The 27,035-nt window shown below is 40.8% G+C and overlaps 1 protein-coding gene across 8 annotated transcripts in view; it reads left to right on the top strand.

Moving 5' to 3' along the window:
* Positions 1–27,035, top strand: part of tanc2b (tetratricopeptide repeat, ankyrin repeat and coiled-coil containing 2b) — a 163,639-nt gene that overhangs the window by 88,807 nt on the left and 47,797 nt on the right. For 5 of the 8 annotated variants that reach the window (XM_013908992.1, XM_013908993.1, XM_013908994.1 and 2 more), the window contains exon 6: positions 21,593–21,709. The exons of 1 other annotated variant lie outside the window; for it this stretch is intronic. In XM_013908992.1, the coding sequence (XP_013764446.1) occupies positions 21,593–21,709 (117 nt within the window). Of the gene's footprint in view, positions 1–8,309; positions 8,816–21,592; positions 21,710–27,035 lie in introns of those variants that run through there. 2 more of the 8 variants (XM_013908997.1, XM_013908998.1) reach the window with 2 other exon arrangements.

The raw sequence follows: 27,035 nt of genomic DNA on the forward strand, positions 1-27,035 counted from the left end.
TTGGGGATTTTCAAACTTAGTGATGCTTTTTAAACAGATTTTTTTCTATGGATTATGTTTCATAATTGACTCACTTCACTACACTTGTCACCTTAAGTGAACATGTTGTAACTTTCACCAGGATTAGCTTGTGCTTATCTGTATGGATTTGTGTCATATCTCTTATTGTCTGTCATAAGGTGGTGTCTATTTAAATGGTGAAGTCACTGAAAAAATATATAATTGCTTTAATCCAGATAAAGGTTTTTGCATTAAAAAGGGCTTATATATGGTATGTCCAGTGGTTGTTCTTCAAATCACATGTCAGTATGACTTTACAGCACTTACAGGACCAAAACGGCCTGTCAGTGAAATGACAGCATGCACAAAAGCCCTCAAGTGCCCATTGTCCTTCAAGCCCTCAAAGACCTGTGTCTGCTCTCAAGTGTCATCCACCAGCAGACTGTATTTGAGCTCAGTCTACCCAGCTTTGTCGCCCTTTAATTAATTCAACGCAGCACCACTTCCTCCACAGCTTGACGGTACTGAGCTTGTGTGCGGTGTTACAGTCACAGGCCTGAACCCCTCCCGTGCCACATATTGCAGAGGTGAGAGAAGGGAGTGCGCTAGAGAGCAAACAGCAGTAGGTCTAAAGGGCTAAAGTGCTTTGATCCCCCCCGGTGGTCTCCCCCAGTCACAGCTTCTATCTGCCCTCGTTTGTAGCTCCTGATTGGCCCTAGGAGGGCAGAATGTGATGTTTGTGAAGACTTGAGTTATTCAACCTTGTAAAATAGCAATGAAATTTCTGACCTTTTCAGAGAATCCTTGACTTTCTGATTGAATCCCCTCTGCCTCCTTGAAGACTCTTGAAGGGGAACTTCTTAGACAGATTTTTGGAGTAGGAAGAGATGCAAACAGGCACTGCGTAGTCAGTTTTTCATGTAATCACTACTGGTTTCCTGTGGACTTGGAAGTAATGCCACAATTCTTCACCCTATTGGTCAAAAAAGTATGAAGGTACTTATGAGATGGAAAGATTAGCTGATACACTGAACAACATAGAAACCACCGACATGCGGGACTAATCTTGTTACAATGCAGTGTTATGTCATGAAACCTTGTCTTGCATGCATTGTCATGACTTCCTTTTAGTTGTCTATATTAAGGAATAATCTATTCTAAACAAATGTGCACAGAAAGGTCTAGGTTATTGATGTTCGTTTAGTGAATTACTTAGAGTTTGGCATTGAGAGGTAATCCACTTGATGTATGAGTAAGGCACTGTGTGCTAAACTACAACTACTAAACGATAGGAAAGATTCTGCAGCAACTTAAGGAAAGAAAATAATCTACATTTTTGTTTTATCATTAGAAACCAGTAACATCTTTAAAACCTGCTGAAAATGTTGGATCTCAGCACCTTTAGGCTGCTTTCTCTGTGTATATCTGATAACATCTACTGCCACGGTTGGCCACACTGAGTGTTAGATTACAGCAACCACTCAGTGCTTGTTCGTAGCAAGCAGTTTTACCTGTCTCCTCAATATTTGGTTTCAGCAACCACCACTAATACCATTGGCAGTCCTCGATGGCTTTGGTCTCCCTCACAAAACTTGCTCATGATTGGATCAAGGAACATGACAAAGAGCCCAAACCATTCAAATTCTTAAGAACCAAAAATGAGAGAGAGTCCATGAAATGCACCACAATACTCCCGATCGCCTAAAAAGACTCTGTCGGTGGTTTTTATGTTGTGCCTGAATCCCTACACTATATACAGTAAAAGATACATTTAGCCGCCATGGCATCACACACTGTTTTTAACTCAGTGTTGGCAAACATTGAGTTAAAATTCTCAACAAATGCCAGCAAGCTTGGTTAGAAAGCTACACCCATAATGGATCCACACAGACACACAAATCTGCTATTAGTGCTAAGTCATGAAAGTCCTATTATTTCACTCTTAAGGACTGAAGCAGAAACTTCTTGGCTGATCTGTAGCTAATAGCAAACCATATAATTCCATTAAAACCTTCTAAAAAGCTCAGCAGCCGAAACATCACTTTAAATTGGAGAAAGTGATGCCTACAACTCCCTGTTTCAGTTTCTCTTTCATAAACTGTGGCCATGAATATGTGGCCAACAAAAAAAGAAAGAAATAAGGATGGGGGGCAAATACTTTCTCACAGAACTATACTCTGGTTTCATTTTTAAGCCCTGAAGGTTGGAGCTTGTTTTAATGATATGTTTTGCATGAAAAAAAATCTTGATAAAGTAACTAGTAACTGCAGCTGTCTGATAAATGCAGGGTAGTGGTAAATGCTTAAATACAAGTACCAGATATAAATACACTTAATTGTAGTACATTAAACCACTGACAGGGCTCATCTGTCCCTCATCTTCATGTGCGTTTGACAGATTTTGCGTCCACATTGTTTATGTTTTCTATTTTTAGTCCACTGTTGTCTCAGAATTGGAGTGGCTCATTGTCGCACTTATCTCTTAGTGGCTGATTGTTATGAGCTGTAATCACTGATTGCTTATTTGTGCTTTAATAAACACCTCACTCAAGTGTCAGGCTCACCAGAGATGTCGCCCCAGCTGATTGATTGGCCCTGCTCCACTCAGAAACATTTAAGAGGAATTATTTCAACATCTCTCCCCAGATTACACTGCTTTCCCCTAATTAATGGCTACAATCAATACAATTACTGCCTCCCCATGGATTGCAGCATAAAAGTGGAAAATTGCATTTGGCCTTAAAACCTGAGAAAAGCCTTGATTTAATTATACAGCCTAATTTTTCACCCACTTTTGCTTCAATTATCACAGTGATATGAGCATATCTAAAATCTATTGTCTCTGTGGTGCTCACAATAATGGAGTAATATGTGAATAAGTGGGAATGCACTACACTTAGCTAACTTGTAAGCGGTCACTGATGTAGGCATGAGTAGTGGTCAGGGTTAACAAAGCACAGTGTGCAGGACTGCTTAGTCAGGTTTTACAGCTCATGGTGTGGGTGGTCTTAAAGAATCCACATTAAAGCAGTTGAGCTCTGCTAAATTGGCTACTTCTCACAAATGCTGCATCTCTGTTTTTGTTTTTTTGTCTTCTTTTAAATTTATTTTACAGTGGAATCGTTCAAAGAAAAGACACGCTCCCTTGTTGGGGGTTTTCCTGCAGAGATACAGCAGACTGCAATAAGATTATGGTGTATCTGAGTCATGCTCAGCAGAATCTTTTTTTATTATTTTTTGAAGTATTTGGGGAATGTGGACGAGGCTAGCAGAGGAAAGCATGACACAAAAATAGTTCCATTTGATTAGAAAATAACATTATGACAGCGATTCGTGGCCACCTGCTGAGCTGTGAAAATATTGCAGGAAAGCCGCAAGAAGTAGTTCAAACTACAATCCAGCCCCAAGAAGGCCTCTGGGTCCACCTCCAAGACACAATGACCACCCCCACTAAGAAATGGGACTGATCAGTGGAAGCCAGAGAGAATCAAATTCACCCAATCGGTTTTTCAAAGAGGAATGATATCTCTCCAGACTAACGGGGTTTAGAAGTAAATTTCTATATTGAGTTGCACATAAATCATTCTTTGATTTCCAATTCATGAGGATAGTTTTCTTAGCGATGCATAAGGCAGTAGGAACTATGTGTGATGCATTTGCTTCTATATCTAATTCACTTGCATCACCTAAAATGCACAGTGGGTGAGGTTGGGATACAGCAATTGAATGATGTGAATGTGTCTTCACATATCCTCTGCCAGAATCTCTGAACAGACGTAGAAGACCATATAGCAAACATATAGCTCACTTTATATAAAACTACCTATGTGCAAGGCCCATTTGGAACATCCTTTGTCCTGTTAAGTGTGTTCTATGGAGAGCTTTGTGTTGTATCAGTTGTAAGTTGGGGCTTTCGGTCATTTTGAAGGTTTTTGTGTCTAAAAATATCGATCTTCACTTTGATTTTGCTGATATTCAAGAAATGTACTGTCGCTGACTTTGAACTTGTTCTTCTGTAGAGTTCTTGTCCAATTATGGGTTTTCTAATAAGCTTCATTTGATACATTTTAAAGCCTACAGCAATCTGTTGGCTAAGAAGTAGTAATAAAAATCTGGTAGTTCTAGACCATCATTATCTTTAGACTCGAGAAAATGTCAGATTAATTGAAACTGTTATTTGTAGCCCTAAAAGCATAATTAAACAGTAGCTAATAAATAACAGGTTTCACCTGATTAATTAATTTACCTGCCTCTGAGATTAAACGCCAGCTGATCTTCCAGCATCATATAGGAACAGATGTTTGAACATGCAATAACCCATCTGTAATTCTCTTACGTTTCACATATTTTATTTTATTTTTATTTTTTATATGAGCAGCTCTTGTGTGACGTCTCAATCTCTGTCTCTCTCTCCACCCATCCTTGGCCAGCCTCATGTCTTATTTGCATCTGGTATCCTCAGTGAATTTTTGAAATGAACACTGACATTTGGGACGTCTCAATCTCCACGCCTCCTTACCCAGCGTTGCACCTTGAGAAAATCGTTCTTCAATTATCGTCATTATTTCCTCCTTCCACTGTCCCAGCCACTGCCGACCCACCAAATCATTTGTTCCGCTGAAAGGGAAAATGTGACATTTTCAGATCCATTGTCGCAGCTGAAAAATAAGGAGTGAAGGTTAAGAGTAGAAAGGTGTAATTGAAATGTTTAAGTACGATGCCCTCAGGAAAAGCAGTGGCTGGATTAAATGCTGCAACAGAAGTACTTGACATATTTTAGTCACCGTCCAATATAGTCTGGCTTTCTTAGAGATGAGGTGCTGTGTCATTATGTGCAAACATCAGTTCTTCTGCACTGTGCCACAGTATGTCACATTAAAGTTACTTGAGGGGAGTCGAAATGTCCCTGTAGCTGCCTTTCGTTGAACTTACTTCAGATGAATGGTGGTGCACAACTGAAGGGGTAATACTTATAGTAGAAATATAATAGAAGTTTTTCTAAACTGAAACTGCTCTTATTTCCCAAAATTTGAGATTTCTGCTCCAAGTTCTTTTCTGCATTTTAATGAAAATGTAATGTTTGGTTGTGCTCAGACACGCTATGTGTATGGTAAGTGTAAAGCTATAGCTAACAGCAGGCCTGGGGACCCACCCAAAGGGCAAGAAACATAACAAACCCACAAGTGTTTTAAGTAGAATTCTTTGGTCTGAAAATCAAATTTGGAAGAAAAACAAGTGTATAGATGTGATTTTCTTTTCACAATTAAAAAAATGAGTGCTCAATGCTATAGTATTTCCAAACTAAATGAACCAGAAAATATTTTAGAGTAAAACAAAAAAAGGAGGCAACTCTAACCCAAGTAAAATTGCCAAGTGACAGTTCTTTTATTTATTAGACAGAATTGTAAACTTTAAAGTTGTTGAGAAAATGTTCAGCGAGATGACACGCAATCTAGAAGCTGCAGCAGCAGCAGCCTGAAATCGCCGTGGATTTACACTTTTATGAAAAAGCTCTGGCTGCTTCATTTTCAATCAAATGTTAGATGCTTTAAAGCTTTGACTGAATTTGAGTTGAGATGGTTACTTTTTAATTTCCGGTAAGAAAAACGGCACTCTCCATTTTAAACCATTCCTCATATATAAGCCTGTATGCTCTTTCTAATTCTTTAAGAAGGAAGCTAGTTGGGCCCATCAAATATTTGTGCCCGGGGGTCTCTAAGATGATGATCTCGGCAGTTAACTTAGCTCAGCTTAGTATAATGACTAGAAACAAAGAAAATGTGCTACCATGTTCTGTCACAAAAGCTTAATACTTAATGTGGTATATTGTTTGAGTATTTGTAGTAGTTGCGCTCCATTTCTTCCTCAGTGTCAGGTGGGATTTCCTGCAGCTCCCATGAGATAGCTAAAGAGGTGCATTTAAATAGGATAAAACCAGACCAGATGTTTCCACTCATAGCTAGGCTGCGCAGCCATTGGCTGTTGTTTTTTTTATTTAGGCAGATATAAAACGTGTATCAGGCTGATCGTTCTTTCTGCCCTTTTTTATGCACACATTAAAAAAATCAGTAAATCAAGTTCTGATTATGGCAATTTAGATTGGAACGCAAAAAAGACTTTAAAAAAAAGAAGCTCACTTGAAAATGAGAAAACTCATAATATATTAATGATTGTTGAGGTGTTGCTTATTTTAATGTAAAGAAAAGGTAAAAGAAAGGTGAGGCTTAAAGTGAAAAATCTCAGATCCATCTTTCATCTATAAATATATCAGGTAAATAGAGGAAAGGACCACAGGGAAGACGAACTAGAAGTGGAAGGAATGATAAAAACACTGAATAATATTGAAAGAGCTGCACTGTCTGGTGTGGGAATAAAGATTATAGTTTATATATTGAGGCTGAAGATGCCAGGCGCTCTGCAAGGATGTTTACACATAATATAAAGACAACATGCATTTACAGAAGATTTATATCACTTCCTAAGTCTGTAAACTCCTGTGATGAATATCATAACTAACTGATTACGACTCTTTGCAGCAACAAAGTCTAGGCTATACATCTTTCCTGGTGCTTTCATTCCTTACACACTTTGGTAACCTTATTGGTTACATGTAAGTACAACTACTGTGCAACAGTCTCAAACCACCTCACACCTTCTCATAATACTTTAAAGTTAAAGTATTGAAGTCTCGAACAATAGTTTTCCAGGCTTTCTGTCTTTCAAAGTTTTTCTTTGGATATTGGCTGGCCTTTCCCTCACTTTCAGTCCAGTCCTTGTACCTAACCATTTTCAGATGAATGTAGTTTGGTTGTTAAGCCACTTAACACTGGCCTGTAAATGATTCAAGCATAAATAAGCACCTAATTCACAGGATGAATCAAATTTTATCTCAAATTAACTTTGAGCCTTTCACTGAAAACACATCTTTTGTATCCATTTGGTTTGTTGAATTTATTTAAAAAAAAAAAAAAAAACCTCAAGATGTGCGAATAATAATTTGAGAAAACCAAGACAAAGGAAGTGACAGGCATAAATAACTACAGCAGACGAGCAGTACTCGAAAGTCTCAACCTTAAGAAATAGGAAAAAAAGCTAGCAAAGACCTGCTTGAGCTGATAACTTTACTGTTTACTGAAACCTCCTCAGAAATGGCCTCAGGATTCTTAAGTCATTAGGGTGCAAAGACCAAAATATGCCAAATTGCACAAGGACCAGGCTTAAAATTAGTGAAAAGCAGCCACTATCCAAAGAAGAAAACTTTTAAAGACCTACTAAATAACTAAAAGTCCCAATTTACAGAATGTCTTGTATTAAAAAAACAAAACAAAAAAAACCTAACACATGTTGGCTACTTGGTAGTAAAATATAAATGAGGGGTGGCTCAAGACTGTTGCACATTACTGTATGGGCAGTTGAAAAAGTCAAATAACAATAACTGAGAAGCACTAAGCCAAAGGTTTTCTCATTTGAAGTTTCTGAGTCCTCTCTGTCATTGCTGTGGTGGTGAGTGAGATAAAGAAGGCTGAGAATCACTGCTTTTCAGTAGCAAGTGAAGTTTGACCTGTGATCGTCGCACATTTTCTGGGCCTTTTGGTAAGACTTGCAAGGGGGTTAGGATTGTCACCCGAGGGAAATAACTGTGAGTGGAGGAGATTAATAAAAAACATTTAGAACAGGATGCTTACAGCCTAACGAAGCGCCTGACAAAAGCGAAGCTGGTACAAAATAAACTTGCAGCCTCTTGAGTTTGGACATGAAACATGGCTGCAGCTGTACAAATAGAGTTTCAAGGGTAAAACAAGGACAGGCAGGAATGTCTTGGTCCAAAAGGAAAACAGTGTAGGTTTCATTGAAACCCATGTTACGATCAAATAATACCATTCCTCCTTTTTCCCTCACCGCTTGTGATCTGATATGTCCCCGAAGCTCCGTCCACAAACGACAAAACTGTGTCCCTTTAATAATACCCTCCCTTTCTCCCTCCCTCTTTTTTTATGCCATTTTCTTTCCTGCCTCAATACCCACCCTTCTCCTCCTCCTCCACCTCCTTTTGCTCTGTGGTTGCTATGACAACAGCAGCACTGCACCATTCATCTGCTGGAGACCTGGACTCCTGTTCCTGTACAGAGAGTGTGCGCCTCTCACATCTATACATAACACGCTAAGCGCTAATGCAGTCACGGAGGCGATTGAAGAGCTCACCTCTCTGTGCTTACAGGAAAGGCTCCCTGTGCCGCTCGTATCGCTCTCTTCTTCTTCTTTTTTTTGTCCTCTCTTCATTTCTTTCTGGCGAAGGCTTTTGGTTACCTGTCAGCTTTTCACGTTGCTGCCATCGCAGAGGTTTCACCTTTGTGTCCCCCCTCCTTCTCTTTCCCCAGTGACACATTGACTGCTGCGTTCTTCCTTCTTCCTTCCCTTTTTCCTCCCCTCTCGTTTTCCTCCTCCTCTTCTCGCTCCTCCCGTCACTGCCATAGCTGCCCGGCTCCGTATCATTTACCGCAACTGAAGTGAGCGGGCAGCATCACCACTGAAACCTGTGGAGATTGCTTCAGAAGGGAAACCGGGGGGGAAGGTAGAAGGAGATCTCGTGTGCTTCTCCGCACTTCTCCTCCCCTGCTTCGCTTGCAGGCGTATTTTCTCGTACGCATTTTCCTTCTTTTCCTTCTTTTTCCTTGTTTTTCTTTTTTTTTTCTTTTTGATGAGCTGGTCATCGTTCAGGGAGGAAGCAGGACTGCTTGTGTCGCTGGAAGGAGGGGAAGGAGGGGAGCTGGTGCCGTACTCCAGCCTTCAGGAATGCGAGATCTGGTTTGAGAATGGTGAGCCCAGCCACACCCTCTTTTGCTTGTTTCATTCCTCCATCTGTGCTCGCAAACTCTGTTTCACCCCCTCACCCAGCCTCCAACCCTCACCACTTGTCACCTGCTGCTCCACCTTTCCTTGCACGGAGCTCGTCTGCTGCGTGGCGCGGCCGCTGGTTCGAATGACGTTTGTAAAGACACGGGGCTAATGGGAGGAGTGCAGGAAAGTAATTTCTCTCCGTGAAATGATGCATTTGTCAAAGATGTGAACTCTAATCACAGTGTAGGCTCGAGGGCCTGTGAATCAACCAGAGTGTGATAATGTAAGTGTTTTTTCGTGGCGAGCTGGTCTGTTTCATGCGTCAGCGTGGGTGAGCATTCAATTGTCTTTGAGAGAGAGTGTGTGTGTGTATGTGTCTGATGGAGTGTGTGTGCGTGTCTAAAGCGCAAGCTGTGGGCGGCTAATGGTGCTTGTTCTTGTTGTTGTGTGTCTCACTTTTCCTTCCAGAGCGCAGCGTCATATGTAGCATATGGTTGCGTAAATGGGTTGAAGTTGGTGGGGAATAGTCCCCCCCCGCCCACCCCAAACCCCTCGCTAGGTAGTCGGCAGCAGCTTGTTGTTGTGTACGAGAATCACCTTGTCATGTGCTGGGACGTGGTTCCTCCCTCTTGCTGCAGGTTTCCTGCCTCCCTGCCTTATCCCAGGGGACTGCTAGCTGGTGTGTGAACGGAACAAAATGTCTCAATAACGTTGTCTGCCAGAAAAACATGAACACCTCATCACCAGCTGCTATTGCTGGTCTCAGGTGAATGGTTTTTGATGAGGCGCCTACAGCCGGTTTTCACACCACTTAGTATCACCACCTGGAGAGTGCTTTGATGAGCTTACCTTGTCAGCTGTCATTCAGGCTCTTATCATGCAATGACACTAAGAACTTCAATTTCAGGGTGGCTAAGTAGCCGTGTTTATTGTCTTCATGGTGGATCCCTCATGGGGTTATTTGAACTCGATGGAGCAGGGTGAAACGGGTCTCTTCCAGAGTAATGCAGTGCATCCCTCTGTGGTTATGACACAAGGACTTTTGTATTGTTTCCCTCTCTCTTATTAGATGTATTAGCTGGGTGATGGTTGCCTGACAGACGCTGCAAAGCCTTGAAAGTGCGAAGACGGGTATTCAACAGGTGCAGTGGAACACGTATGCCACTTTAAGTCATGGTTGAGGCGGTTCTTGTGAGAATACCCACAGAAAATATGTGATAGAGTATGTTTCTCAAGGTTATTTTAACCATTGCTTGAGTCATTCAAGTGTTTTGCAGTTTGTGTCAGTACCCGTATTTATTCGTGGGCCCATATTTTTTTTCCACAAGTCCTGACTTTAAACTGCAGGCTTCTGAATTGGTGTGGCACACTTACCTGTGTGTAAACTTCACTTACCTGTACCCGTTTGCAGTGTTTCAGAGGGATATAGATTTTATATAATTGCTCGATTTCCCTCCCGCGTAAGACAAATGGTTTGTAAGCCAAAAAATGAGTTATGAAATAAACTGGGCAGATGTCTAAAATCCAACATCCGTGGGTCAGTTTACTGCCACCACAACCTGCACAGGAAATGTGACTGTGATGTTAATTTGCCTACTGGACTGTCAGTTTTATGAGTCTTTAGTAAGAGAGTAGCATTTGGATTCCACCTAGATTAAATAGGCAGCCTCCTGAGTGACCATACAGACAATATGTGCCATGCATAAAGTGACCAAACCACAGTAAACTAAGTGTGGGGTGAAACGTATGTTTTACAGATAAAGACCTGCTAATTCAGCTGTTGTTCGGTTTGAATATAATCTTTGGGGTTTGTTCTATTAACTGGGAGGTGAAACTCTTTGAGATTAAATATCTCTTTTGCAAGAGTCTCCAGATGGGGAGCATTAACCTAACTTGTTTAGAGGCAAGAGAAACAAGACATTCCAAAGAAAAACCATGGAAGCAGAAGATCTGAGCCACCATGATATCCAGTGTTTAGCCCTGGTTTCGATAGCCAGACACATCTCTTTTTTTTAAGCCAATCAAAAGTAAGACAGGAACAAAATCCCAGATAACCCGACACTTGGTCATTCTACCTACATGTGATACCACTGGCCTTTAAAAGCTCGCACTTTGTTCCTCATTCTCAAAGTTTATTAGTGAGATTTAATTATGTGTTGCATGCCGGACTAGTATTCTTGTGTATTAAAGTCCTTTTCTTTCTCAGTCGAACAGCAGTTGTCGAATGAGTAGAATTACTTATCAAGTGAGTCGGTGTTGCCCCTTCAGTAACAACTCCCTGGATTCTAGAATTACAGTCTTTTATTATGATTAGAGAAGAGGCAGTGAGCGCCGCCATTAGCAAGATGAAGTCATCCTTTTGATCCCCACTCCGACCAAGCTCTTTAAAGTCGGCTTCCAGTGTGTGTACCAGGTAACAACCTACAATTAGAAATCTCCCCAAAAGCTTTCAAAACAGCTACAGTAATATGACGCAGCTAAAGAAGTGCAACCCAGACAGAGACAGCTTTAGCAATAACAGGCTTGGCTTTAACTTTCCTTTTTTTTTTGTAATTTAAGTAATTAAAAAAATATTAGGTTCTCTAATTGTAGGCAGAAAGGTCCCGCTGACATTCAGTATGTCTCCTGGCGTCAAATGGCTGTTGTGAAAATTTCAAAGCAAGTTTGCAAGAAGTAAGACGAAGACAAAGAGCTTCATTGTTGTTGCTCACAGAAAGGCCGTCCTTGGCAAAGTGTTTGACTTTGTTGATCGTGGTGTCTCTGAAAGTTTCAGTTTCCTTATGTTTTATTTGTGACAATGACTTTTGCATTTTATTTAACCACCATCATTCCAGCCAGTAACATTAAAACTGCGTAGCTGACTGCTGTTATGCTGATGAGATCCAGTTTTTATGTTGCAGTTTTTACATTTACTGATCTGAACAAATTGATGCTTAAAGGAGAAATATTCTTTAAAACTTAGACAGGAAAGCAGGAACAGAGCGGGAGAATGCAGGAAATTGGGTGGAGTTGAATCCAGGCCCTACAGTAGCCTTCAGCAACATGGGCCACCATCTAGATGAGCTACACCGTTGTACTGATGTCAGATCAATTTTAAGCTAGTTAAACATTCTATTCATGGGGTCGTTAAGTGCTTGGAGACTTTGAAAAGGTCAATTATTGTTTTAAAAACACAAATTTCTTTGGTTTCCTGGTATAAAATAAGGGATAAACATTGGGAAAAATGAAATAAACTAACAGGGAAAGAAAACACTGATGTCCAAGTGGGCCAGAATCTTACAATTTTACAATCCCTAAAAAAATGATGAGCGGCAGCAGAAAGATTCAATAAATATTTTGATATCAAACCAAACTGACGACAGAATTAACATCTATTTTTTTCTACGCCTACGTCTTTTCTCAAAATCACTCTATTCCCTTTTCTGTCTTTTTATTCTTGAGCATTTTTGCAGTGAAAAGGTTTCATTTTGTGAAACCAGAAGAGCATACTTGTTTTGTATTTACGAGCAATACCAAGGCTTGAGTTTTTCTTTTAATTTTACTCTCTAAACATCCAATCTTTCTTGAAATCCTGTTAACATATTTTTCTGTGTTAGTGGCACCAAATGTGGAATTTCTATTCAGTGTTTTTCTTTCTTAATTTTAATCCTCCTCTGTGTAGCACAGCAAGCGGCTGCATCTTGCAAGAGAGGCTTTACAAATGAAGTTACTATCTTATGACTATTACTGTGGTTTTTACTTACGTTTAGTTTTATCTAGGTATTTAGCCGTACCTTCTGGAATAGAAGAGGAAAAAAAACCTGTATTGTGGAGAAGAGAAACCCGCAGTGTGCTATTAATAGCAATGATAATGATTTGCTTACAAAACAGAGCAGTGGGTTACATATACCACCTCACTGCTTTCTGCGAATACCGCTGGTGAAGAGCTGAGCAAACACTTCTCTGTGAGATGCTCACACAAATACACAGAGACCTAAAGAAGTGTGTTATTGTATGTGTGTCCATGCGTATCCAAACCCTTACGGACTATTGCACAGGACTCCACAGTGACACCAGGCGCAGTATTAACATTCACTACTTGTCTGTCTGCTGTTAACTTATTTGCTCAGTCATTTCAGGGTCCTGAACCCCTACCAGGCGTTTGTCTGGATCACAGCTCCGACTTTCTACCCTTACTGTCAGTCTCCTAACTATGTGTATGGGATTACATGAGGGCCACAATTGATTACAGCTTCTATCTGACATGAAAGACATTTGGGGAGCTTTGATGGTCATTTTATGTCGTCCTAAAGACAGTGACACATTATCAGAATCATCTCAATCAGAACAGCTTAAAACTGGAAGCATGGATCAGTAATCAAATCTGTTTTCTTTGTAGTGTTTATTTTAGCTTCCTAATTACATAACAAGAGCAAAAGCATCCGACCCTCACTGATTTTTCACAAAGACAAGGGTGTGGTTCTCAAGTAGTGTCTGTGTGAGGTTATAAATATCTCCACTAGGGGACCAACTCCAGCTGGGACAAAGGTCAAGACACCCTTGCTATTATTAGTACACTGCATCAAGTGGTGTCCTTGGCAATTGTGCTCCTCTCACTTTCCCGGAGTGCCTGATATTTGACTTTACCTTGCTGCTTTCCTCAGGAGTGCAGTCCTCTCTGGTCTCCTGCTGGGAGAGGCTATGCCAAACGTTCATGGTCACTCCTCTGTATCAGCCTGCTGTGGAAGGAGAATGTACACATTTTAGACCAGCCAATAAAGGATTAAAAAAATGCTGATCGGAGCAAATAAATAAGGTATTTGAATTTATTGGTAACAATACATTAAACAGCATCCTATGGATTTTGAAAGGATTCCATTTTGGAGACTCAATTAAAAGATTAATCATGCTGTTACATAATAATATAATGATAAAGTGACATGTGAACAATGGAATCGTGCACAAACAACATGTTGAGCTGGTTAAAACATTGTAGAAAATCCTGTCTGTGAAACGAGGACAAACAATCTGAACAGGAAGTGCATCTATTTGGCAACGTCTGCAGAAAGAGCATTTTTCTTGGCATCTTTTCTTGCCACTGATTTTTGGTTGTTCAAGAATGGTAAGCAGGGACCAGCAGCCAATCAGGCAGGAACCCCCCTCTCTACAGGTTTTCTTGATCCACACGAAAACCTCGCTTAAGGAAGGTCCTACACGGGCAGTTCCTATATTTGAAACATGCACAAAGATGTGGGTGACCCTAAAAGGACCCTCAAGTTCCTGCTGTAAAAACAGCCTTTGCTCCACGGTGCCTTTGACTCACATCATGTTTGGCCACTAAAGCTCAGTCTTAACTTGAGATCATCCTTTGTGTGGGGATTACCAACTTTGTCCCTCTGCTTTTAAAAGGCAGTAACCTAAAACGGCTCCAAATTCTTTCTATAAGTCTTAGATTTAGGTTAACCCACTCATGCGTTGTTGTGCATTTGATATCACTTGATTTAGTGCTGTTGGTTTAATCCAAGCCCAATAAGGTTATGTGAAACGTTGAATTAACAGCTCTTTGGGTTAAGGAAAGCTCAGTTAATGAGCCTTCTTAGGAAATCAGCCCCTCCCGCCTTCCTCTTAAAATTCCGGCTGTGCCTCACCTTGCTCCACTAATCCTCCCAAGGCCTGTAATGATAGATACACATGTGAGTGTGTGCAGACACTCGCACACAGACACTTGCACGCATACATTAAAAGTACAAAAAAATAAAACAAACAGGGGAGGCAGCCGAGCTAATGGACTCGCACATGCTACTGACTGTCGGCAGCCTCCGTGTTGCACGGCAACATCTGGTCTGTATTGTTTTGTTTAACAAGTCAACAAGAGAAGCACACAAAATCATCTGCGGTCTGTGAGCCGGATTATTAAATGCACACTGGGCACAAGTCTTCGGGTCATTCATGGAGACTGGTGAAATAAATCTAAAACTGCATCTCTCTGCTACTTCAGGACTGCAATGCTTTTGAACTCAGGTGCTATATGTTGAATAGAATGAATTACTAAACTCTTCATCTTCAAAATTACCCAAACATATCCACTTCATTGCAAACCTTTTAACTTCATAAGCCTAATTGTGGGCAGTTGTCTTTGCTGCTCCAAAGATTAACATCAAAAACATTGTTAATCTTTTCTGAAACGCCTCATATGGGCATAAAAGGACTGCTAGATCACATTATGTGTGATAAGATTGCATAAAATGATCAATTATCAATCAAAATTAAACTTCATTCAACTTCAGGCTGCTATAAATGCTTTGTTTCTGTCTTAAAAAAATCTTCTTGGATCTGTGTGATGTTAGAGAGAGAAGTTATCCTTAATATGGTGGGCAGCTCTAGCTATGAGAAGAAAAGCCCCACCCATCTGCTACGACAGCCAATCAGAAGAACACTTAATGGGAGAAAAGGACTTGTTTCAGATAGGGGATGAACGGAGGGGCTGCACCATTATTTTGAGCTATGAATCATGAGCACAACAGGTCCCCTGCAAAAGTTCATTAAGTAACACTTAACAGTCAGCTTGACTCTTCAGTATCATCATTTTTTAAAATATTGAAATGTGATATTGATGTGACTGTATTGCTCTATGAAAGCACTCAAAAAAAAAGTCAAAGCTTCATTATTGTTCTAGATTGAGATCACATCATCTCTTTTTGGGTCAGAGCACAAAGGATCAGAGCTGCCATTGCAGCAGTTTGCATCTTTAAAAGCTGAATTCCTTGAATTGAGATGATGCGTGGAGGACGCGGTGCTGTAAAGCAGCTGAGAATTGTCAATACAAAGAGGTTGTTTGATTGCATTTGAGCGAAAGCTGGGAGCTTTTAGTGCCGTTGAAGTCAGCTTCTGTCTGCGTTACCACCACCCTAAAAAGATGGACAACTCTTCCTTTCCCTGTGCTCTGCTGTTGCCATAGTGACTGGGCCGGCGTGCTCAGTTTCTATAAAGCTCTGCTTAGGTTGCAGACAGCCGGGCAATGTATGTCCTCACCGCTGGTCTGTACGTGAGTGTGTATGTTAATTTGTGGGCGCCCGTGTCTTTGTCTGAGTGGGTGCCTGAGGTCGTATGCAACTGACACAGTGGTAGAGACGCTGCGATGTCTCCTTTCGCTCGCTTATCATTCACTTATCTGCAGCAAATGAGAAAATGTGCATTGCATATTGGAGCTTCCAATTCATATTCAGATCTTGTCATTTATTTGTTGAAAGCCCAGGTTGTGTCTGAGGGGACTGCCATGTTGAAAAGAAGCTTTCCTCTTTCATATGCACAACACCGTGTGAATTTGAATCACAGTATTGACGTGCTTTCTGTTTTGTTGATGACTTCGCCAAAGGCTGTGTGTCTGTGCTGACAGTCTTGGGAATAGATATGAGCTTTTTAAATTTTTCACAATGTCCTTTAGCACCAGTGTTTCTGTGGATCCCTCCCTTCTCCCTCCCTTTTCTTACTCTAATCTCACATATACACTTGCATACATGTCGCATGCATATTCATATTCGAACCCGCACACCCAGAGCATGTAAGAAATATCTATTTCACGGCCACGTGCATCTGCACATGCAGACAAGATATATTTATTCATAAGCTCATTAGAGGAGTGGATTTGCCTGCTGCCATCCATCACACTGTCACCCATCCTCAGCCTGGCACACACTGACAACAGAACTGCAGGAGAGAAGTCCATGGGATTTAGTCTCCTGGAACCAGAGCTATAGAGGGGATTTACTCCAATAGACAGCGTTTCCCTTCCCTATTTTGTAGAGGTGAGATCAGGGAGACTACAAACAAAAGAAATGGTAATCTTCTTTTCACCGTAGTTTATCCCAAAATTGATATTCTGGGAGGAGAATGCCTTTAGTCTCTCAGTGCAATCAGTGTCAAGGCATCGCAGGAAACCTTTGGTACCGTAAATGATTTAAAATGTAAAACAGTTTAAATTTTTGGGGGAACTTTGTGTTGATGCTCTTGCGAACACACTGCCTACACTGTCAGACTGTCACACTCTCCTTCCAGCTTGTTACAGGTTATAGTGCAAGCTGTTGCAAGCTTGTCAGTGCAGGTGCAAGAGCGCCTTCAGGAAATCGGACAGGACTGTAGGTTGAAATGGAAGCATAAAAATACAAGCTTTGGCATCTTTTTCTGCTATTGCACATTCATTTTTTACCTAACCAAGTGAACTTTTCAATATCGTTAAATGGACGAGACGGGCAAAACAGAAAACATGCTCCAGCCCTAACCCAAATTGTGTACAGTTAGGAAAGTGTCCCTACCGGTCTTCCTGTTTGAAAGTTAAAAGCTCCATCAACCAAAATAATTCTTACTTGGCTCCTCAGATAACAAGTAGTACGTGTACAACCTTCACACCAATATGAGCACAATCTTTTCACACATCTTTTGTGTGAAGGTCAAAACTCGACATAATCTATTGATGGGTAACAAAAAAATGAACAAATAGGAGATGAGAATACGATAAATACATTTTATGTAATTGTATTGTAGCTAATTTATATTTAGTTACATATAATAATAATAATAATAATAATAATAATAATAATAATAATATGTAATATGATTTAAATGAATTTTAAAATTATTAGTATTTTGTTTTCCTGACACATATGTTCGTATTACATCATTAATTAAGTTTATATTTATTTACTAACTCACAGTTAGTGGACTCTAAACTCATAAAACACTGGCCAAAAACAGAAAAGCTTGTAAGTTTGTCTGTCATGGCGTTTCATTAAACCGTGGATGACTCTGGAGTCTTCTAGTCCTGGCGATCACTTGTATTTGTTCATTGTGGCATCTGTGCTGGATAACCTCCTAGATTTGGTATTTAGCAGAGTCCTGTCCAGGCCATACTAACACAGTGCTGACAGTGATTATGGCATATAAACACTTGTACTTTATGCACATGCACATAACTCTGAAGCGGCACTTAATTTTCTTTGCCAGGCAGAATTCGTTTTCATTTGTTTTAACTTTGGATTTGTTTGTGAGCAGAGTATGTCAAATTGTGACAACAGATTGCAGTAGATTGGTGCACAATAAGATCATGAGAAAAGGGAACAAGTTGTTAGTGCCTGGTGCAGGCCTGGATCAAGGTACAAACCTTATTTTTTTTTTATTTCTTGGAATTTTAAGTTGTTTTTAGTCATGCCTGAAGCATGATTTTTTTCGTTACTCTTATGCTGGCTAAAATGCCCTAGCAACTTCTTTGCTTGGATTGACATGGCATTTGTTGCAGACATATTAGCAGAAAATAACTGTAATAACTTTGATACATTATTTATTTTTATCTAAAATTTGACTTTGTCTAAGACAACCTGATTAGGGACCTAATATTAACTAATTAGTACAAGTAGTAGTATCATTTTTGTGGTAAAATACCATGGTGTCATTAGCAATACTGCACTATTAATTTACAAAGTTGGAGGGCCACTGTCTGAACCCATCTATATTATTCTCTCTTCTACTGAGCATTGAAGTTAATTAAAACGTACAACATGCATTGTCATTACAGGTGAAGTAGCCTTAAAGCAGTTTCCACCAACAATGTTTAAAATGAGAGTAACGCGTCTGGTGTACTGAACACCAGGAACAGAAATTAACAATGAAATTAAATATTCTTCCTTTTTCATGTTTGCTTGCATATTTTACACAATGCTGTAGAGCGAGTAGGAATATTCCAACGATGGAATATGTAATGTGATACTTGAATTAAAACAGAAAAAGTTCTTGCAGGGTTTTAAGATAATATCTACACTGCATGAAAACTAAATGGAAGGTATGGACCACCTGCACATTTCACTGAGAGGAGCTGCTCAGCCATGAAAATCCATGCCATGAAGCTCCTGGTGCAGTTTCTATACAGATGTTAATGCTAGAGGAGCTTTGGAAATCTGCAGTTATCGAGTCAGCAGAGCATTAGCAACTTTGTAGCATTTCATTGCAGTAACTCAAAGTGGTGCTAAGTAGTTTGTATGGCCCCTACATGCTTGTATGCATGCCTGACAAGATCAGGGCATGCTCCTAATGAGATGACAGTGTCCTGGGGGCTCTCCTCCCAGTTTGGACAGGGGCTCTGAGCTCCTGGACAGTCTGAGGTGAAACCTGGCAGCATCTGATGTGTCCCAGAGGTGTTCTATTGGATTGTGGTCAGGCAGAGTCTGGGGGAGAGTCAGTGGTATCAATTCTTTCATCCTTCAGGGACTGCCTGCATACTCCCTCCACATAAGGTATTGTCATGCACCATAAGGAACTCAGGACCTACTGCATTAGTGTAGTTCTGATTATAGGTCCAAGGATTTTATCCCAATACCTAATGGGAGTCAGGGTGCTGCTGCCTAGCCTCTAGAGATCTGTATGTCCCTCCATAGATATGCCTCCCTAGACCCACAACCAAACCAGTTATGTTGAATGATGCTACAGGCAGCATGAAGTTCTCCACAGTGCCCGCAGACTCTTTCACATCTGTCTCATATGCTCAGAGTGAACCTCTCTCATCTGTGAAAAGAAGAGTGCGCCAGTGGTGGATTTATCAATTCTGGTAGTGTATGGGAAATGCTAATCTGGCTCCACGATGTCAGGCAGGGAGCTCATGCTCATGCTCTTGAGCACTCCTTCTTGCTCTTGACACTGTGGTGGGATTCACAGCAAACCTTCTGGCATTGGCATGCATTTATGTGCCATCCTGGACGAGGTGCTGGGTCCAGCCACCCCTGCATGCTACCAGTAGTGACACTGACCTAGCCAAATTTAAAACGAATGGGGAAAAAACGGTCAAAAGAAACCCAAAAACCGTCGGTGCCATCCACCTGTAAAACCGCTCTTTTGGGGGTTGTCTCATTGGTGCCCCTCTAGTGCACCTGTTGTTAACGTAATTAACATCAAAGCAGCAGAAACTGACTAACACCCCCCTCTGCTACCTAACTGACCAGAATCGAATTGATTTGATGGTGCGCTCTGATTTTAAAAAGTATATAATATATATATATATAGTTAGTGGAAAAAGAATAACATTGAAAAAGATATTTGAACAAAGACGCAGAGTTTAAAAGCTAAAGACTGAAAATAAAGCTTGTTTTGAAAATGGCATGTTTACAAGTCTGTACAGCCTGTGAGGATGCTTGAACTTTCTCGCTGTATGTTACGCATTTTACATCGACCATCTGTACCACTGTACTGTGCTCAACAGTATGTAGGCAAAGGGATTAAAGCTCTCCTCCCCACCCATTACACACACACACATACATTATCCTGACATTAGCTGTAACACGAGCCCTAAACAAAAGTGGTGAAGAATCTATTCTGGTTTTGCACTCGCTGTTGCTTGAACATATGTTCCAACTGCTGCTCATGACTTCCTGCTCACCGCACTTTGGTCCTGCACAGTATTTCTGCACCAGATAGCTTTGGACGTGTGTGCTCACCCGTAACAGTAATGGTTGCGACATACAGTATAATCTATTTTAAACCCCTATTTAACCAGATTAGTCAATTAAGGGTAAATTATGCTTAGTTGCTGCCCATCTCAAACCCACACCAGTACAGAAAATAAAGATAATAGATTAAACAAATGAGTCTTATGCACAATTTAGTTGATATTGGCTGATTTCTTTTTTCTTTCTCACAGCTGGGCATGACTCCAAGTTCGTCATAGAAGTTATTTCCATAGTGAGGACAAAAAAAGGGGGAAATATAGTCTGGTTCCTCCTGTTTATGAATATAACAGAGGAGGAGGGGAAGTCATTTCTGTATTGGATGGATGGGTTGTTTTTTCTTTTTTTAGTCTCCATTTGTGTGGTATATTAGCCAGATATTCAGCGTAAGCAGGCTTAGCATTTTAGTGCTAATTGACAGAACATTAAAAAGCAGAGCGAGTGCAGGAAGCCTTATGGTCTCATTATTCTTGCTGTGGAGAGCCATCACACTCGGTGATTTTAACAACAACATCCTTGCAAACAAATGCCACTGAATGGATCGCAAAGGTTTTCTTCTTTTTGCATTTCTTCCAGGGTATGTAGCCTGTGTGTGTTTATCAGTACAATGACTTTGCCTTTTATGTGCGTCATAAAACTATTTTTTAAGAACACCACAATGTATGGACTCATGACACTGTAACGGTGCTCACAATCTGTGTGCCGTGACCAAGAACCCATGAAAGGATCATACACAGCCACCACCCCCGGCTTTCTGTGAATCTCTGATTTTCTCATTTGATGTCTCAGACGCTGTGGCTGAGTCGGGCGCGAGGACATTCCCAAAATGGATCTCATTTGCATTCTTGGTGTGATTTTTGACACTGGACAAACAGACACAAGAAACTTTTTATTTATTTAGCTTTTCTTCTTTTCTTTTTTTTGCTTCCTGGTATTCTTGCATTTCAGTGGTGGGCGGATGTTTTGCAGGTGTATTGGTTTGCCCTAGCGAGGTACCTGATTGCTCACGTTGCTTATTTACTCATGTGTTTGCTTTATCTGACCCGAGGCAAACACAAGGCGTAAGAAAGCCTTCAGAATGTTTTCATTTTATCAGTGTGCTGCTTTAAGTTCATGCTGTAAGCTCTCTGACTTTCCTCCCTTTCTGTCCTGTCCCTGTCACTCCTCTCTTTCTTTTCTTCTTCCATCTCCCTGATTTATGTGTGTGTCTCTCTGTGTTTCTGTGTGTGCACGTGTTGTCTCCTTCTGGGTGTGTGTGTGTGTGTGTGTGTCTATGCTTTCTGCTCCCAGCCCCTCTGCGGAAAGCAAAGTTTGTGGAGAGCCCTCGCATTCCACAATCAGAGCTTGGCTCCCCTACACACACCTCCACCACTGCCAAGAATCCAGACCTGGACACATACTGCCCTGGTAAGTTTTGGCCAGCTCATCCCTAATTTCGTGTGTTGTTTATTTATTTATTTTTTGCTCGTTGGTTCTTCTCTGTGCCTCCCTGGTTTCACAGACGATGATCAGTTTTCGGGGTATTCTGCTGCTGCTGGCTGCTGTAAAACATTGCTAAGGTTATTAATGAAAAAGCTTTGCTGGGGCCTGCAGTGTCCACCCTCATTGCCTCCTCCCTCTCTGTCTCTCTAATCCTGTCTCGCTGCTTTCTCACCCCGCTCTGCTTTTCGGGCGGATAGCTCGGTTAGGTGCCACCGCTGTTTTCCGTTAACTTCGCAGTCGGCTTTTTCTCGGTAATCCTGCGGACAGTCCACATCCCCACCCCTCCCCTTCCCTCCCTCCCCTCCCAGTCTATCCCCATCAAACCCCGTCTATCCTCCTCCCTTGTCTCTTCGTCTTCCTCGCTCAGAAGGACTTTAAAACGGGTCACCTGAGGATAGTGCTGTGCTCAGATCTGGTTCTGGTATATCTGCTTTCTCATCTTGCTTCTCCTTTTCCTGTTGCCATTGAGAAATGCGGTGCTAGCTTCCTGCCCTGTCTTTTTGGCTCAACCTGTGGTGGAATAGGAGAACCCAGGGCTGGATGTACACATGAGAAATGGTGATGGAAAGCCTCGAGGCTTAACTGGACTTATTTAGGCGGAAAATGTTTGAAAGTGTGCTACCAGCCTTCTCCGTCTGTGAGCCTCTTCTGCTGACTTTCTGCTCAATGGGAATTCTAAGTAGGTGATATAGTAGATTATATATTTATTGCTGTCATACTACACATTATATGGTCTGAATAGTGTATTACTTAAGGATAAACCCTTTGATTCTGGCTCCTGGCTTGCTTTTGAATTTCATGGATGAAAAACTGTTGACCCTGGCTTTATTTTTGCATTAAGTCAGGCGGCTGGTAAATAGCAGTTGTTATGAGCGGCAATAGGTGTGACATTTCAGGGATAACATGGTAATCTCTGCTTTCTGACCCAGTATGAACCTTCCAGATCCCTCACGTCATCTGGATCCGGTTTTTTATCAGTTCCCAGAGACAGAACCAGACATGGAGAAGCTGCATTCAGCTTTTATGCTCCATATATCTCGAACAAACTCCCAGAAAGCCTCAGATCAGCTGAAACACTCAGTTTATTTAAATCCAGGTTGAACACTCACCTGTTCTCAGCTGCATTTGAATAAAACACCAAATTCGCACTGTTTTGCTTTTAAGCTTAAATTTTGAAACTTACATTTTAACTACTGATTTTATCTACTGTTCCTTTCCTTTTTTCCATTTTAAATCATGCTTTTTATTTGTTTTTGTTTTTTAATGTCTCTGTAAAGCACTTTGAATCACCTTGCTGTTGAATTGCGCTATATAAATAAACTTGCCTTGCCTTCCATTGGGGCAGGAAAAGAGTTGATAAAACGTGAACTGGAGCGGAACTGGGAAGCCTAAGATGAGTTTTCACGAGAGGTGAGGAGTTGCACCTCCCCGGTGGACAGATGGACATGTTAGCTCTTAACAAGGTCTCCTTGGCGTGTCTAGCAGCAGGGTGGTGACTTAAACATCTGATCACATGCTAGTCCACACTCTGCTGCTGACACTGTCTTTTGAGTGGAGGAAGTGAGGCATCAGTTGATTTATTTTTATTTTTTAATGTGGCCTACAAAGATATTTGTGGTGCCATAAATATTGTTTGCAAATATTTTGTGAGACGTCTTGTAAAACTCCCCACCAGCCAGCCTCCTTAAACCGTGGAGTGAAAGCCTTTCTAATGATGTTAGAGTTCAACCTTCTTAAAGGTAATTCTCCAGACTGGGGGCAGACGCTACAGATAAAATCCTCCATTGTGTCACTCCCTTTTTGCAATTAAAATTACAATCGGGGGTATTATAGATTTAATGTCAGTGCTTGCATATGCATGCCAGGTCACATGCATTTCTCAGTTGTGTTCAATGAACAGAGAGGAGCAAAAGACAAAACATTACGTGCCACTTCCCTCTCCACCCTTCCCATGTGAGGGGAAGTAGGAAGGGATGAAAAAACCAAAAGGTGAACAGATAATTAGCGTCCACTTCAACATGCGCTTGCTTTGTATTTTGAACAATGTTATAGGCAAACGTTTAACTTCTTTGAGCTGTGTGAATTATCTGTTTAAGTTATTATCTGTGAGTCAAATTTTAAAATATAGAAAGATTTCTTTGCCCCAGACGTTAAAAACGCACTTATTTGTATTGGAGTGATAAACTACTCAACTGACTTAGTATATTAAGGGGGGATGTGAATAAATCTCAACAAAAAATTTAGAGTCAGGTGCAGAACCAAAAGAAATGAGCTGCAGGATTCCAGCAGATTGTTTAGATTTAATGCCAAACGGTGATAAGGAAGAATGGCGTGAAAGATGTTTAAGATGTAAACAACAGATCTGCTCTGTGACCTTGTACTAAATCTGATGCCTTAAGTTAATTGAGCATAAGTGTTGGCTGTGAAGGCTTTTAACATTCAGCCAATGCATCTTTTGTGGTTTATGTACTTTTTAATTTGACTGAATAGAGACTTATTCTCATATAATTGGAAAGAACTAATGTTACTCTATTAAAGTCATGAAGAAATTGGTGTTATCATAGTGAACTTGTTATCTTCAACAAACCAGTTTGACATGATTTGAGCTTTGTGTCATGGAAGAAGATGTGTACACTGTGGTCTCAGTGCTCACTCAATATTTTCTCTTTTTTGGGACTGTTGTCTGTAAATCCTAGTATAGGTATGCGGGGAAAATCCCAGCAGATCCCAGCAAATTCCTGAAGTAGTCAGATCCCCCTTTTCTCCTTTCTGATGCTCAGTTTGAACTTCAGCAGATCACTGATTGACTTTGTCTGTATACCCAAATGCATTGAGTTGCTGTCATGTCACTGGCTGATTGGATATTTGCATTGATGGAGCAGTTAAACAGGTACATCTGAGCGGCAGGTGAGTGTACGTTTGTAATAGCAGACAAAAACATGCGGTTTAATTTCAGTTGGACGTCTTTAGCTTCAGGTCTTTAAAGCCATTTCTTCAACTGTCTTATTGTGAGTTGCCAATTTTTGGAGTTATCTGCTGTAAAAATCTCTGCTGAATTTTTCTTTTCTCTGCTTTCCTTTGACTCAAGGCAAGCACTATGTGGTTTTACTGTATTCAAGGGAAAGCGATGTTCTTTTTTTTTTAAAATTCATGTTTCATGACCCAGTCACCCAACACAGAAAACAAAACAAAAAAACAAGTTTCGTATGGGAACTATTTTGTTCTACTGTCTTTATCCGCCAACCAAAGGACTCATGCAGCTCTCTAACATTACAGCTCATTGATGATTACATCCTGTCAGACTGTCATAACCATCATTGGTGCGTTATCAAATTGGACACTGGGCATTTACATGGTTGGCGGGTGTCTCGGAGACAACAATGTTTGTGGATTGTTTTTAATAAACGGGTTACTATTTCTGGAAAGAGCATTTCCCTTTTTTTGGGGGGGGGGGTGTTGTTCTTTGAGCACCACTAGGCAAGAGCCATTTACTGCAATTACACTGAAGAGAAGGCAGCACCTCTGCAGCTGATATCTCCAAAATTGGGCAACTCACACCAGAACAATCTAAATGGATAACTAGCACCGCAGGCAGGAGTGGGGGTGGAAATATTAAATTAAATTTTTGAGTCGGCTTCAACAGCATAACGCTACAGTCATTAAACAAATAATAGATTGTATTATTATCAAATATAGTTTATTTTAATATCTAGTTTACAGATATTTTTTGTTATTCTGCCAAATAAAATAACTCATAAAGATCCACTGTGGTACTTTTTCTGTGATTTCAACCTTTGCCAAAACTAAATGCAACTAATGCTGTTCCTAAAGTGCAAGTTCTATATAGCTTGATTATACTACTTACATCTACGTTATATCATCAAATCCTGAAATCCAGTGCCCTGAGATGCAGTGTTTATGCATAGATAAGATCACAGCTGTGCACATCAAGAATGTGAGATTCATTCCTCTGATCTCTTGATTAGCCCTACATTCCTGGATTTTCAGGTGTCTTTGTCTATACGTTTCACTACTTGTATTATTCAAGCTTTCTTTTCCTCCCCAAAGCTGTAAAGTAAAATTGCAAACACCACTTTAACCTCGTTTTTTAATCAGTGCCACGTCCTCTTCAGGTAAATTTGTCTTTGAACCTTGCGTATTTAACTTTTTCTTTTTAAAAATGTGGTGGCTTACTTTTCGAGAACCTTGAAGTTACTGCTCCCAGGTAGATGTGAAATAGGAGCCACCAAATGCTATGTGTTATCTCACCTGCTACTCAGGCCTATTTATACCCTCTCCTGTCCGGTCCAGTCCCCTGCTTGCGGCACACATGCTTCTCTTGCTCTCTCTGGCTCACCGTCGGTGCGCGAGGGCAGATCCGTGGACGGCCAGGGAGAAACAGATGCGCTCGCACAGAAAGACATTCCTAGCTGCGCGCAAAGATAGTTGCCATGGCAACCATCTGTCTCCTTCGCAGCTCAGGAATCCAATAGAGAGAAGTCTGCATTTATATATATATATATATATGTGTTTTGATGTTGGGCAAATTTTATTTTATATTTAATAAGATGTTACACTGACGAAAAGCGCCTGAAGTTCCTTTAGCCGTGTGTTTGGCGTCTGGCTTTGAAGTGATCTAGATGTTTGCTTGCAGTGACTTCGGCACCATGTGACTGTCATAATGTGTATTTAAAGAACAAAAGGTAGGGCTATAAATAGAAGCAAATCAGTACATACAACCCCTACATTATGATAATATATTCCCTTTGATTGTAGCTCCCTTACAGTAGCTACAAGAACAGGTAGCTTTAAGAAGGATTCAGATGGTATGGTATTTTTGTTTCGAGTTTGACAGCTCTGTGATTGTCGTCACTGCCAAAAATCTGGGCCTTGGCCATATGTTTGAATCTGCTGTCATATTTTTAGAGTGGGAGAGTTTAAAGATGTACAAAGGGATTGCCTATGGTTCGCTCAAGGGACTCACTATGGGCTCGGGCATCCAGATTAGAGATTTTGTTACCACATCAAAAGAAACCTAGACAAACTGCTCGCTCCTGCACAGGGTTGGCCAACAGCTGGCTGCTACACAGACGCTATAGTAAGAAGAACTAAAGGGAACAGAGGGGATTGTGAGGGAGAGAGTAGCATTCAAAGAGACGAGTGAAAGAACACAAGTTAACACAGGCAGACAGAGCCCATGTTTGATCATGATCACGATCACGCCCCAACCCCCCACCACACCACCTACGGG

Source organism: Pundamilia nyererei, unplaced genomic scaffold (assembly GCF_000239375.1).
Source record: "Pundamilia nyererei isolate P.nyererei 1_Seehausen unplaced genomic scaffold, PunNye1.0 scaffold00017, whole genome shotgun sequence".
Taxonomy (NCBI): domain Eukaryota; kingdom Metazoa; phylum Chordata; class Actinopteri; order Cichliformes; family Cichlidae; genus Pundamilia; species Pundamilia nyererei.